We start from the raw sequence: 14474 nt of genomic DNA on the forward strand, positions 1-14474 counted from the left end.
CTTCTGTTGCATTTAAAATTTTTGACACTATATTTCTAATTTCCAAGAGCTCTTTCTCACTTCTGATTGACTTTCATAGCATTCCTTTCTAGAAAAAAAATTTAATTTTTGATGATCTGCATGATTTCTGGTAATACAAAGAAGATGGTTCTTTTTTCTCCCTTTAGATTTGTATCTCTGCTCAGATTATTAGATTTTTACATATTTTTTTTCTAAGTGAGGAAGTATATTGAGTCATCCAGTTAACTTTTAAATATCTTTTTATTTTAGATATCAAAAACTAAAGATGGAAAAGAACAAAGTGAAACTGTATCACCATCCGAAGATGAAACATTCTCCTGGCCAGGTCCCAAAACAGTCATGTTGAAAAGAACATCTCAAGGCTTTGGTTTCACATTAAGGCATTTTATTGTTTATCCCCCAGAGTCTGCAATTCAATTTTCATATAAGGTAAGAGAAATAATTAATTAAAGTAACTTGAGAAAAAAAAAAAAACACACAATGCCATTCCTATCTTTGTCTTGTCTTCCTTTCAACCCCCACCCCCCAAAACCCCATCTTCTGTATGAAAGCTCCATCCTTCTGACAAGGGGCACTGTTAATGAGATTATTATTGGCATGTTTTGGGAGAGGGTCGTGTGAATGGAGTTGAACCTTGCTGTGATTTCACTAGAGTTTATAAATAAGTATTCATATATGGATGTATTTTTTTATATTGTAGGATGAAGAAAATGGCAACAGAGGAGGTATGCTATAAAAATTTTAATTTTTCTCTGAATGTTTTTCTACAAGTCTTTATGTTAAGTAATATTAAATGAGATGGTACAGTTTTTGTAGTCCACATATATAATAAATCTTAGATGTGAGAGTTCTAGAAATCAAATAATCTTACTATCGACTTTAGAGTTTCATGGATTCCATTGTCTCATCATGATTTGAACATGCTATGACTTTATTGTTAATTATACATTAGTATTTATGTGGGGGGAACATATAAGATTCTAGGAACTTAATTCTGATATTTTTATTTAATTAGTTATATATTATTAATTCTTGTAGGTAAGAAATGCTGTGTGTTTTATCTAGTAGACTTATTGACTCAACTATTGAAAACTAGAGTATTTTGAGTCTTCTTGATGTTATTTAAGCATTATATGTAATGAGTTTAAAAAAGAGAATCAGGCTGGGGATAGGGATATTTCTTAGTAATGTCCACATATTTTTGTTTTAATTTCATGTGAACATGAGACCTAAAATTTACATACAATAAAATGTACTCATTTTAAAAACTTTTATTTCTAGATAATTTTAGACAAAATAGTTGCCAGAGTAGCACAGTTTCCATATGTCCTTCATCTGACTCCCCCCTAATGTTCAACAACTTACATAATCAGGGTACAGTGAACAAAGTTAAGAAATTAACATTGGTACGATGCTGCTGTCAAAACCACAGACTTTATTTGGGTTTTACCAGTCTTTCCTCTAGCGTCCTTTCTCTGTTGCAGGATTCTACATTGCATTCCCTTGTCACGTCCCTTCAGTCCCCTCTAGCCTGTGACAGCACCTCCACCCAGTCCTTGTATTTCATGTTCTTAACACTTTGAAGGGCACCAGTCAGTGATTTCGTAGAATGCCCATCAATTTGGCCTTATCTGATGTTTTCTCATCATTAGTTTAAAGTTATGCATTTTTAACAAGAATACCATGTTAGCACCTGTGATAGGTATATAGTTATAATTAAGGTGCATTTCTGTAAATATATAACTTGTGAAACCACCATCACAATCAAGATAAGGTACCAATAAGAATCTTTCTATAGATTCACTGTTTTACACCTGGAACTAATGTAACATTGTATGTTAACTATATCCTTCCATAAAAAAGAAAAACCTTTCCATCATCCCATAAAGTTCCCTTGTGCCCCTTTGCTGTTCCTAGACAATTACTAATCTGCTTTCCATCACTGTAGATCAGTTTTGCCTCTTAGAAATTTCTTACAGATGGAATAATACAATGTGTACTCTCTTGTGTCTTTGTCTTGGGGTAGTGTTTTTTGAGGTTCCACCACATTGTATGTATAGGTACTAATATGCTATCTTTTTTATTTTTTGCTGAGTAGTTTTCCCTTGTTTGAATATACCACAGATTGTTTATCCACTCACCTGTTTATCCATTCACCCATTCACCTTCTCAGCGGTTGATGAAGCTTTGTAATACACGTACCTGATTTGAGGTCTTAGAATGGCTATGCTAAAGGGTTAAATGAGAGGAAAACAATCCCTTTTAGCATTCTCAAAAGTCATCTGTGAGTGTAGGACCAGGTAGGAAAGACCCTTCATAGTTGCCACTATTTGTAAGAATGGCCACTCTTGTGACACCGTCTGTCATACACTGGGGCTCAGGGTGAATTCCAAATATTACTTGGCTTGGGTTAGAAGTAGTGTTAGTGAGGAAAGGGAAAACTTACAAAACCAGCATCATCCACTGTCTTCCACTACCCCGCAGAATGATGTGCTTGTTCCCAGGATGGCGTATGACACACAGCATCTAGAATATCATGCCTGTCTCATTCTACTCTCCATTGGGAGAAATATACTTCTAATAAATGTTGAAACACACAGTTCTAAAACTTTATGCAGACTACCTATCTGACATAGCTCAATGAAGTTAATAGGTTTAGTTATTTGCTTTGACTAGAGAGAACAGGTCTAATCTAGGTCAGGAGTGATCTGCTGGGGAATATTATAATTTAAATGCCTATGTTATTTACTAATATATACCTAATTTCATGTAAAAACAGGGTTTGTGTCCACATGAAGAAATGCAGGTATTGTAGTAAGATTAAAAATTAAGACTAAAGAGACACCTAGGTGGCACAATCAGTTAAGCATCTGCCTTCGGCTCAGGTCATGATCTGAGGACCCTGGGATTGAGCCCTGCACAGGGCTCCTGGCTCAGTGGGGAGTCTGCTTCTCCCTTTCCCTCTGGCCCTCCCTGCTGCTTGGTGCGCTTGTGCCCTCTCTTTCTCAAATAAATTAATTAAATCATAAAGATACATTAAAAAGTTCCTGGTGGAAAAAAGAATGAATTAAACTGACATTTGGGAAACTTACTGTGCATACATGTGTGCTGTAGATCCTAACACTGGGTTTTAAATTTGCTTTTGAGCTTTTCTAGTGACCAGAAAACAAATGAAAATAGGATTAGTTAAGGATTCACATTATCCATATGAAAACAACATCCTGTTTGCAGTGAAGCCTGAGACAGATTTCCCCTCTGTGTCCTCATAATGGAAAACAGTAATACAGTAAATAATATCCTTAATACCATTCCTTCATATGGTTATTTTTAAATGTATCTTCAGTGTAAGGTGATTTCAAAACCCCAAGGTCCAGTCTCTTAAAAGAAAGGGCTTCTCAACTGGGGACAGCTTTAGTCCCCATAGACACATGGCTATATCTGTAGACATTTTTGGTTGTTGTGATTGGCAGTAGTTGGGGGGGGTGCTATTAGTACTTGGTAGAGGGCAGAGTCATTCCAGAATACCCTGTAATTACAGGATAAATATATTCACCGTGTGGTTGAAGACTTAATCCATGCCAGGCATCATAGTATATGTTATTATCCTATTTAATACTGATGATAATACTGCTGAGAGATGTGAGATAGTATTCCCGTTTTGTAGATGAGGAAACCAAGGCTGAGAAAAATGTGAAATGACTTATACAGGAGCACACCACTAAGGGACAAAGCTGGACTTCCAGACCAGGTTTCTAACCCTGAAGTTCATCTGCACTTAACTCTTCTTTACTTACTTTTCTTCACTAATTTTTATTTAAAAATAATGCTGTCTAGGGTACCCGGGTGACTCAGTCAGTTGAGTGTCTGCCTTTGGCTCAGGTCATGATCCCAGGGATCAAGCCTCACATCCCCGCAGAGCAGGGAGCCTGCTTCTTCCTATCTCTCTGCTACGGCTCCCCCTGCTTGTATGCACACACACTCTCTCTCTCTCCTTGTCTCTCGGTCAAATAAATAAATAAAATCTTTAAAAAAAAATGCTCTTTTTGGGGTGCCTGGGTGATCCAGTTGGTTAAGTCTCCAGCTCTTGGTTCCAACTCTGGTCATGATATCCAGGTTGTGATATTGAGCCCTGCATCAGGCTCCACGCTCAGTGTAGAGTTTGTTTAAGCATTCTCTCTCTCTCTCTCTCTAACTCCCTCTCCCTCTGCCCCTCCTTCTGCTCACATGCGTGGGTTCTCTCTCTCTTTCTTAAAAAAAAAATAAATAAATCTGTAAAGGAAATAATACTGTCTTTTAAAAAATAGCTTGACTTATGTAAAGTTGAGAATTAGTAGATAAAATAGGGTATATTTAATATGTTATGAAATTCTGTGGTATTTCTCTGCCTTGAGAAAATTAAAATAAAGAAGTTTGTTCCATATTTGTGAATGCCCAAGGACAAAGAATTCACATAAAAGTCAGGGATAGCCTAAGTTTAGAAGCCCTGAATATCTTATGGGAGCAATCATCACTTATTATCCAATTCTGAATACCTGGCTAGCAGTGGACTCAGAAAGTTCATTGTGTTTAAGGAGGGACTAGTCTTTTGCTTTCTTGGCCTCCTAGGGCCGAGTTTAGCTCTTGTCATTCTAGTTGGTAGCAGGGTCATGGATTAGCCCATGGAGGCCTAGTTAGCTAAAGTATAGCACTTGTAATACCATTTCCACTCATCCAGTCAACCAATCATAAGAACATATTTTATGTGAAAAAAATTTCTTTATAGATCATTTTTGAGAATGCCACCTATATGGGGACATACTACATTTAGTTATTATTTTAATTCAACTGAATGTTATGATTTTTATCATACAGTTTCATTTTTCTCTTAAAACTTATTTTCAAGCACAGTGAGATTACGAAATCCTTTTATGTAAATTTTGTTTTAATGAAATAGAATCCCAGCCTCCAGTGTAATGGTCTGAGTCAAAGCCTAGAACCACTGGAGAGGAAGTAATTGCCAGAATTTTATTCAAACTCCTAAGAGATTCTGTTTTAATGCCAAAATTCTGTGAAACAGTTGAAAGGTTTTGTTGTAATGTTCTTTCCTTTTGGCAATTTAGTGGAATATCTTTTTGCCACTTAATTTTCTGATTATTCTCCTTACCCAAGTTTTCCATTCTATTACATTTCTTATATACTATATATATGTAATGTTCTGTGTTTTAAAATTATTTTTTCTTGATTAGTTTTCTCTATTATGATACAAATAATGTTTACAAGAAAAAGGCCATTAAAGTAGAAAAATACTTTTTAGTGATAATAGTTGATTGTAGATAATTGCTGTCTTGCTGATGTCCTGTTGTCTCTTAAATCTCTGGAGAAGATATTCATAAATAATCAAAATAAGAGCAATTAAAAGTTTGTAATTACTATTATTTCTTTTCTACTTATTCCATGAGTAAAAAAATTCTTAGTAAAAAAAAAAAAATTCTTAGTTTTTATTTTTTTATTTTTTATTTTATTTTTTTTTTATTTATGATAGTCACACACACACAGAGAGAGAGAGAGAGGCAGAGACACAGGCAGAGGGAGAAGCAGGCTCCATGCACCGGGAGCCCGATGTGGGATTCGATCCCGGGTCTCCAGGATCGCGCCCTGGGCCAAAGGCAGGCGCCAAACCGCTGCGCCACCCAGGGATCCCCTATCTTAGTTTAATTCTAGGGAAATTTCCAGTGTTTTACAATGTCTTTATTATTTTGTTAGGTAGGTACTTAAGTAACTGTTGGGTTTCTACTTTGGAGTGAAGATTTATTTAAGCATTAATAGTAGAAAAAAAGTAATTGGGACTATTATAAATTTTCTCACTAGTAAAAAATTGTATTTTGTGATTGTTATTGTTTCTGACAGAACAGCTCTGAGACTATGTTTGACTTTTCTAACCAGTGCTCCTTTTGTGGCAAGAAATAGAAACTTCTCCAAACCACCTCAGGACAGATGTATTAATTCTAAAAAAACCTAACAGGACATCTCCAAATTCAGTGTCAAGAGTGACAGGATACCTGGGGAGCCACAGGCACCAGAATGGGGACCTAGAAAGCTACTAAATGCAGAGAATAACAACAAGTCTTGGCTTTGACTTTCCAAAGACCCAAACTCTGATATTTACTGGAGCATCTACACGACTTTCATAGTTAATTTTGATTATACTTGATTTTCTCATGAGCTGACATCTGTGTAAGGTACAGCCCTCACTGTATCTTTGTTTGTCCTTCCTTTCACATCATAATACTTCCAAATTCCTGAGAGCAAAATCTAATTGGGCCACTTCATCATTTTATGCCAGCTGCACAATACCCACTATGCTTTAGAGATCATTCTTCCATTTAATGAAGAGGTAAATTCTGGAAAGCTGAGAAAATTGGGTGTATTTTTTGCCACTGATTTCCATTAATAGGCAGAAAACCTATTCCCTCAGAATAATATAACACTAAAAAATGTGTTCCACTAAAAAATGGAACACAAATGGAAAATTTGTGGTAAGAGGGAATTCTTATTATGGGCAAGTCCATGGTCTCTAGTGTGGGGGGTAGGGCAGTAGAAGCTTGTTTCATTATTTCTAAAATGTAGCAATGCTAAGTGAGTTCATGGGTCTCTGCTGACATCTTTAGGCATTAACTAAACCCCTTGGGACCCATTTTTAACTGTATTGATTGTTTAAATTATTTGAGTTTCTCTGGTAGATAGGTAAATATACTAAATAGTTACATATTTTTATTAATTTTTAATAGTGCTCAATAGAACATCCACAGGTGTCTGGCATTGTCTTGAAGATACTTTAGGAAGTAAAAATGATGATAATGATGATGATGATGATGATGATGATAAAGGAGTTGGAGGAGGAGGAGGAAGAGGATGTGGTTGTTGTAGTGTAGGTATGGTAGTAGTGGTGACAGCTGACTTACAAAATGCCAGGCATTGTTTTAGGATTTTGTGTGAATTAACTCATACCTTCTGGGTTGGATACTATCACCTCCATTTTTTAGATGAGGAAACTGAGGCATGAAGTGTTTAAGTAACTAGCAAGGGACAGTATTAGACTACGTACTCAAGCTATCTAGTTCTAGGGTTTCCTCTCAGTTTCTACCATGGCTTCTTAGAAAATTCTATACTCTCACAATTCATCCTTGAAAATGTATAAGAAAGAGGGTTCTGTTCCCTTGAAATGTAGAGTATGAAAAAATCCTAATTCAACTTTCAGATACAGTTGCAGCTAAGCTAATATTAGCATTTCATACTTGTTTTAAAATTTTCTTCATCTTCGTGATTGAACATATTCTGTTGGCTTAAGTCTGTTCAGCTGAAGGATAAGGCAGCATTGCTTTAATATTTGCAGCTGATTTCTATCTTTGATGTGGTTATATTTTTGGTACCTATTGCATCTTGATGACTGATAGAACTTCTTGTGGTATTTTTCACTAATTTTTATGAAATGATAAGGGCACTCAGGTATTTACTAAGGATAAATGAAACATTTGCCTACAGAAGTATTTGTACAGGAGTATTCATAGTTGCCTTGTTCAATCAATAAATACTGGATTCAACTGAATTCATCAACATATGAATAGATAACCAAATGGTGGTATATCCATGCAGTGGAATACACACAGCATGGTGGATCAATCTCAAAAACATTTCTTATATTGAGGTGAAATTCATTCACCATTTTAAAGTGAACAATTCAGTGGCATTTAGTACAGAATTAGTACAGAATTAAAGGACATGTATGAAACATTGTACATCTACCACCTCTATCTAGTTCCGAAACATTTTCATTGCTCCAAAAGGAAGCCCATATCCATTAGGCTGTCATTCACTGTTTTCCCCTCCCCAAAGTCCAGTCTGTTTTCTGTCCCTTTGGATTCACCTATTCTGGATATTTTATATAGCCTTTTTTATATGGCTTCTTCATTTAGTGTAATGCTTCTGAGTTTTGTCCATGTGTGGCCCGTACTGGTAATTCATTCCTGGCTGAATAATATTCCATTGCATTCATTCATTCATTCATTCATGAATGGGATGATGTGGGACTCAATCCCAGGACCTGGGATCACGACCTGAGCCAAAGCCAGACACTCAACCACTGAGCCACCCAGGTGCCCCTCCTTGCATTTGTATATAACAATTTTTTTATCCATTCATCTGTCGGTGGACATTTGCACTGTTTTCACCTTTTGGCTATTGTGATTGATGCTGCTATGAACTTGAGTATGCAAGTATTTGTTTGAGTCCCTGATTTCAAATCTTTGGGGTATATGTCTAGGAGTGGGATTACTGTGTTTTATGGTAATTCTATGTAAAACATTTGGGGAACTGCCAAACTGTTTTTCCACAGCAACCGCATCATTTTTGCATTCCCACCAGCAATGTATGAAGGTCCCAATTTCTCCACATCCTCATCAATGCCTGTTATTTTCCAGTTTTGAATTATAGCCAACCTAGTGAGTGTGAAGTGGGGTCTCATTGTGGTTTTGCTTTGCATTCCCTTAATAACTCGATGTTGAGGATCTTTTCATGTGCTTGTTAGCCACTTGTGTATCTTCTCTAGAGAGATGTCTATTCAAATCCAGTGCTCTGTTTTTTTTTTTTTAATTAGGTTGTTTATCTTTTTGGTTTTTTTTTTATCTTTTTGTTTTTGAGTTGTAAATGTTCTATGTATAGAGAGTGGTTTGTTATCAGATACATGATTTGCATATATTTTCTCTCATTCTGTAGATTGTTTTTTCACTTTCTTGATAATGTTCTTCGATGCACAAAAGTTCTTAATATTGATAAAATCTAATTTATGTACTTTTTCTTTTGTTGCTCCTGGTTTTTCTGTCAAAAACATTTTGATGAATGAAAGAAACCAAGCACAAAAGAGGACAGACTGTCTGATTCCATTTGTATGAGAGGAAAGATGAATCTGAACCAATTCGTGCTTGATTGGGAAGGCACATAAGGGAAGTTTCCAGCCTGATGGAAATGTACTATATCTTGGTTGTGGTGTGGTTACATGGGTTACATTTGTCAAAACTTAGGAAGTGAACATTTAAAATGGGTACATTTTATCATAGGTAAGTTATACCTCATTAAACTTGCTATAAAACAAAGAGGATATAGACAGTTTAGTTAGATTTTCCTCCAGTGTTTAGCTATTTCAACTGATGCAGATGTAGAACGTTCTTATCCATACACTTTTGGGCACATATGTGCTTATTTTTAGTGAGTATATCCATTCAAGAGTGACATTGCCGAGTCATAGGTATGCATATGGTTACATTTAGTAGATACCGCTAAATCGTTTTTCAGTTATTGGACCAATGTATATACTCAGCCACATGGTGTGAGAGTCCCAGTTGTGCCATATCTTCACTAACATTTAATATTTGCAGTTTTTCTATTTTAGTCATTCTAGTGGGTGTACAGTGGTATGGAATATAGGTTAATTTAAATTTCCTGAAAATTATAGGGGTGATTACTTTTTATTTGGTTATTAAGTATCAGTGTTCTTTTTTAAAAAAATAATTTTTTAAGAGTTCTTTAAATATTCTTGATGAGGATTTTATTAGTTATATCTATATCAGGTATCCAGCTGTGACTTGCCTTTCAGTTTCTTTGTAGTAATTTTGATAAAGGCAAGTTCCTAATTTTAATGTAGTCCAATTGTCAGTCTTTCCTTTTACAGCCAATACTTTGAGTCCTAGTTAAGAATTTTTTCTACTGGGATCCCTGGGTGGCGCAGCGGTTTGGCGCCTGCCTTTGGCCCAGGGCGCGATCCTGGAGACCCGGGATCGAATCCCACATCAGGCTCCCGGTGCATGGAGCCTGCTTCTCCCTCTGCCTATGTCTCTGCCTCTCTCTCTCTCTCTCTCTCTCTCTCTGTGACTATCATAAATAAATAAAAATTTAAAAAAATATATTTAAAAAAAAAAAGAATTTTTTCTACTATGATCACAAAGATACCCTCCTATGTTATCTACAGGATGCTTTATTGTGTTATCATTCACAATTAAACCTACAGTTTACCTGTAATTATTATTTTACATGTAGTATGAAACCAAGATTAATTTTTTTCCAATATGGATATGCATTTAACCTTACACTATTTTTTTTAAGATTTTTAAAATTTATTCATGAGAGACACAGAGAGAGAGAGAGAGGCAGAGACACAGGCAAAGGGAAAAGCAGGCTCTATGCAGGGAGCCTGACATGGGACTCGATCCTGGACTCCAGGATCATGTCCTGGGCTGAAGGCAGCGCTAAACCGCTGAGCCACCTGGGCTGCCCTAACCCTACACTGTTTAGTGAACACTCTATACTTTTTTTTACTGCTTTGTCATACCACCTTGATCATAAAATATCTGTAGGTCTGTTTCGGGACTTTCTTCTATTCCAGGGGTTGGCCTGTGCCTCACTTTTGTATACCTTCCAAAGTAAGAACGGTTCTATATTTTTAAAAGATTGTTTTAAAAAAAGAATATGCGGCAGAGACTGCATGTATTCTGCAAAGCCTAAAATATTTACTGTTTGGCTTTTTATACACCCAGCTTGCCAACCTCTGTTCTGTTCCATTGGTCACTTTCTCTGCAGCAAGATTGTGATCTTAATTACTGTAATTACCACGTTCTAAATGTTGCTATTAGGTAGAGTAAGTGTTTCAGTTTTGTTTTTCACAATTGGATTGGCTATTTTTGTCCATTTGCAATATCACAAAGTTTTAGAATCAGTTTTTCAGTTTCTGCACTTAACAAAAAAATCTGTTGGAATTTTAATTGGTTTATATTAATTACAATATTTGATTATTTGAAAACATTTGAAATAATTGAATCTTCTAATCTGTGAACATGGTGTATTTCTCCCATGAATGAATGTTGAATTTGTCTGCATCTTTTGGCATAAACCTTTTATTTTATTTTCCTCTAACCTCTTAATATAGTGAATTATATTGATTTATTTTTCCAACTGTTAAACATTGCATGACTGGACTAAATCAAGCTTGTTCATATTATATGATATTTTTCATATATTGCCAGGTTTGGTTTTGTGTTGTATTTAGGATTTTTGCATCTCTCTGCAGGGATTGGCTTTACCTAAAGGTGGGCCTTAGTTTTTCTGACTTTTGGTTTAATAGTTTGGGTTCTCTGGGAAACAGATGCCATGCTAAGACTGGAACAGATGGCAAGACAGCATTAGACATGGCAGAGATTCATTGGGAGAAATGCCTGTGAAGGATAAAGAAGAAGGGAGCGGAAGATGCAGGGGAAGACTTCAGACCACACTGCAGGTCTGACATCTGTGAGAGAAGGGAAGGAAGGGAGGATTTGGTAGGAAAGATGCCAGACTGCAGCCCAACGTCAGGAGGTTTCTGTGAGGCCACTGAGGAGCTCCCCAAAAAACACTGCCCTTGAGCAGAATCTTGCTTTGTGCCCTAATGGGGAAATATGGCCTCTGTGCGACCACGGTGGATCTAAAGGAGTGGCAGCTGGGGCTTCACTCCGCTGTGTTCCCCACAGCAGATTCTCTCTCAAAGGAAATCTGTACAGCACACCTGCATGCTTGATGTGGCTGGGCTTCTCTTTTTCACCCCTACTCACGCAATTCCTTGGGAGACCCAAGCTGAAAGCTTATGGTGTTTTCCAGACCTTCCTTGTCTGGCCTCAAATAGCCATTTGTGTCCTCCTGGCCCTTTGAGATTGATGGAAGTTCTGTACAGCTCATCAGTCTCTCAGCCATTACTTTGGAAGCAGAAAGTACCTCAACGTTAAAAGCCATGCAAAACATTGAGCTCACTTCTCTGAACTTCCTTCTCTTTGAGATCCTATCCCCCTTTGAGCCCTCTTGCCTTGGAGGCTTTCTGTTACCTATACTTCACATGAATGTTACCTATACTTCATCCAGCTTTTCTGGTTGTTGCTCATAGGTGGAAGAGTTGATTCTGAAACAAGGTAGTTCACCATTGTTAGATTTGGAAATTTTTGTCTGTTTACATTTAATATAATTAATAACATTTATTGTTTAATTTCCTACTTTATTTTGAAGTTTCTGTTTTATCTTGAATTTTTTATATTTTTCTCTCAAGATTAAATAATGTATTGCGGTTCTTTAGTGGTATCATAATATGCAACTTTATCAAAGTCTAGTGCTAGTTAATATTTTATTCTCCTCTGAAACAATATACGGACTTTAGGATATGTTAACTCTACTAATCTTCCTCCTACCTGCAGGTTACTTTTATGTTATGTTGCAATTCTCTTGGGGTTTTTTGTTTTTGTTTTTCCTGAAAAGTCTTTGTTTTACTCTCATTTTTGGAAAAGATTTTGCTGGCTACAAAATTCTATGATGATGTTTTCTTCTAACCTATTGAAGTTAATATCCCACTCTCTTTTGGCTTATATTCTTGCTTATTAATTCATATTTTGGTGTATTGGTTTTATGAAGGCAAACTTTATATCTGCTGTTAAGATTTTCTCCATATCTTTCGTGTTTGGCCCTTTTGTAAATGTGTCTTGGTGAGAATTTGTTTTTGTTTTTCTTGTTTATAATTCATTGAGCTTCTTGTGTCTGTTGGTGGTTGTCATCAGTTTTAGAAAATTTTCAGCTAGCATTTTTTCACATATTATCTGTCTTTCAGTGCTCTCTTCAATTCTTCTGGGGTTCAGTTGAACAAATGTTAGATGTTTTTATTCTGTCCCCCATGGCTCCTAAATTCTCTCTTCCTTCCCTTTTTTCCCCAAATCTTTCTCAGAAGCTGCATTTAGATAATTTCTTTCAATATATATCTAATAATTTTCTTTTTAGCTGTTTGGGTTTTAAATTTTGATTGTTAAAAATTCTTCAGGGAAGGCACCAAAGTATACATGATTGATTGTTATAGCTTTCTCTTTATCATTTTTAGGATTTTTTAAAAGTTTTTTCAAAAATAGTAAACAGTTGTTTTATAATCTGTGTCTGGTAATTTTACTATCAGGAGTCTTTGTGGGTCTGTTTCTCTTTTTTGTTTTTGTTTTTCTGCTGGTTCTAGCTCAGGGTGGGTTTTGTTCTTTGATCTTTGGGGGGTTTTTTGCTTTGTATATTGGACTATTTTGCCTTTGTTGTCCATCAAAAACTACTAGGAATTTTTTGAGATCTAGGATGAAAACGTTGTTTTCAAATAGATTGGTGTTTGCTTTTATACAGAACCAGGTTATTATATTTTTAGGCTGCAAATCTATTTGAAGTTTGGTCCATAGCTACTTCTTAGAGATTGGTTTCCTTCCTCCCCCCACCCCCCTTACTTTGCTTAGCACCTAGGTGTAGCCTTCAGGTTGGTGGGAGCATTATTTCTAGTTACCCTTATTATTAATGTGGGACAATCTCTTAATAGATTCATAACTAGATAGGACTTGGGCTTTTCTTCTGCTTGCTGGGTGGAAGGGACTCCTGTTCAGTCTGGACATATATTATTGATATTAATAGTATTTTGGGATGTAATTTTCTAGCAGCTAGGCTTACATATATATGTACTATGGTTCAAATATAAATTATGCATTCCCCTGTACTAGCTCAATTTGCTAGTACATTGATACTTTATTAAAAGACTTGCTGTCAAAAAATAAAATAAAAGACTTGCTGTCCATATATTGTCTTATTGAAATACCTTTATATCCTATCAATATAGATAAAGATAAAATCAGATTACCAAGTTATTTGTAGTTTGCTCTTATGGGCAATGTCTCCTAATCTAAAAATGTATAAGCTTATATACACACAAATACACACATGAATATACACATGCATACATGTGTACACACAGAGAGAGATAAGTGATTCTGTATTTTGCTATTAACAACTTATCTTCAGTATATTTATTTTATTCCACTCCACTTGATAGGTAGGAAAACATGGGAAATTAGGGCTCCTGGATCTTTTTCTGATTAAATAGAACATGGTCAAAACACTGGGGAGCCTCAGAAATAAAGGACAGTGATAGCAAGGATATATATAAATTTTAAAACTATGGTGTGTATTTTTTTAAAAGATTGAAAGAACTTGATGCTGTGGCTTGCAAAAGAGATGCTGAGGGCATGAAAGTGATAGCTATTCTCCAAATGTTGGGAAGCGTATTTTGTACAAGATGGAATAAATAGATTGTTTGATGCTTCACAGTTAGTTTCTCTCTTCTCTTCTGGAAAATCCCTACTCATATTTTGGAGACAGTTAATCTGAGCAATTGTTCCTGCTATGTGATAAACAAGCAGAGACTCTCTGCCTCCTCCTCCTCCACCTGATCCTGGGAGGTGGTGGCAGCAGCACAGATCTGATATGGGAAAATGCAGAAATAAGTGGGGGCAAATATATTTCTTATCAAAAATTAGTATTAGAGTATGCAAACTGAAATTTTCTTCCATACCCAGACTATTCATTGTATTTATGAAAACAGTGTTTTTATGTATTAC

At 35.9% G+C, this 14474-nt stretch overlaps 1 protein-coding gene across 1 annotated transcript in view; it reads left to right on the plus strand.

Moving 5' to 3' along the window:
- The first annotated feature begins 270 nt into the window (after positions 1 to 270).
- ARHGAP21 (Rho GTPase activating protein 21) overlaps positions 271 to 14474 on the plus strand; it is an 82234-nt gene continuing 68030 nt past the window's right edge. Inside the window, 2 exon segments of the mRNA XM_038532057.1 lie at positions 271 to 450; positions 722 to 746. Of these exon segments, the coding sequence (XP_038387985.1) occupies positions 361 to 450; positions 722 to 746 (115 nt within the window). The 5' untranslated portion in view covers positions 271 to 360.

Source organism: Canis lupus, chromosome 2 (assembly GCF_011100685.1).
Source record: "Canis lupus familiaris isolate Mischka breed German Shepherd chromosome 2, alternate assembly UU_Cfam_GSD_1.0, whole genome shotgun sequence".
In the NCBI taxonomy this organism is placed as follows: Eukaryota; Metazoa; Chordata; class Mammalia; order Carnivora; family Canidae; genus Canis; species Canis lupus.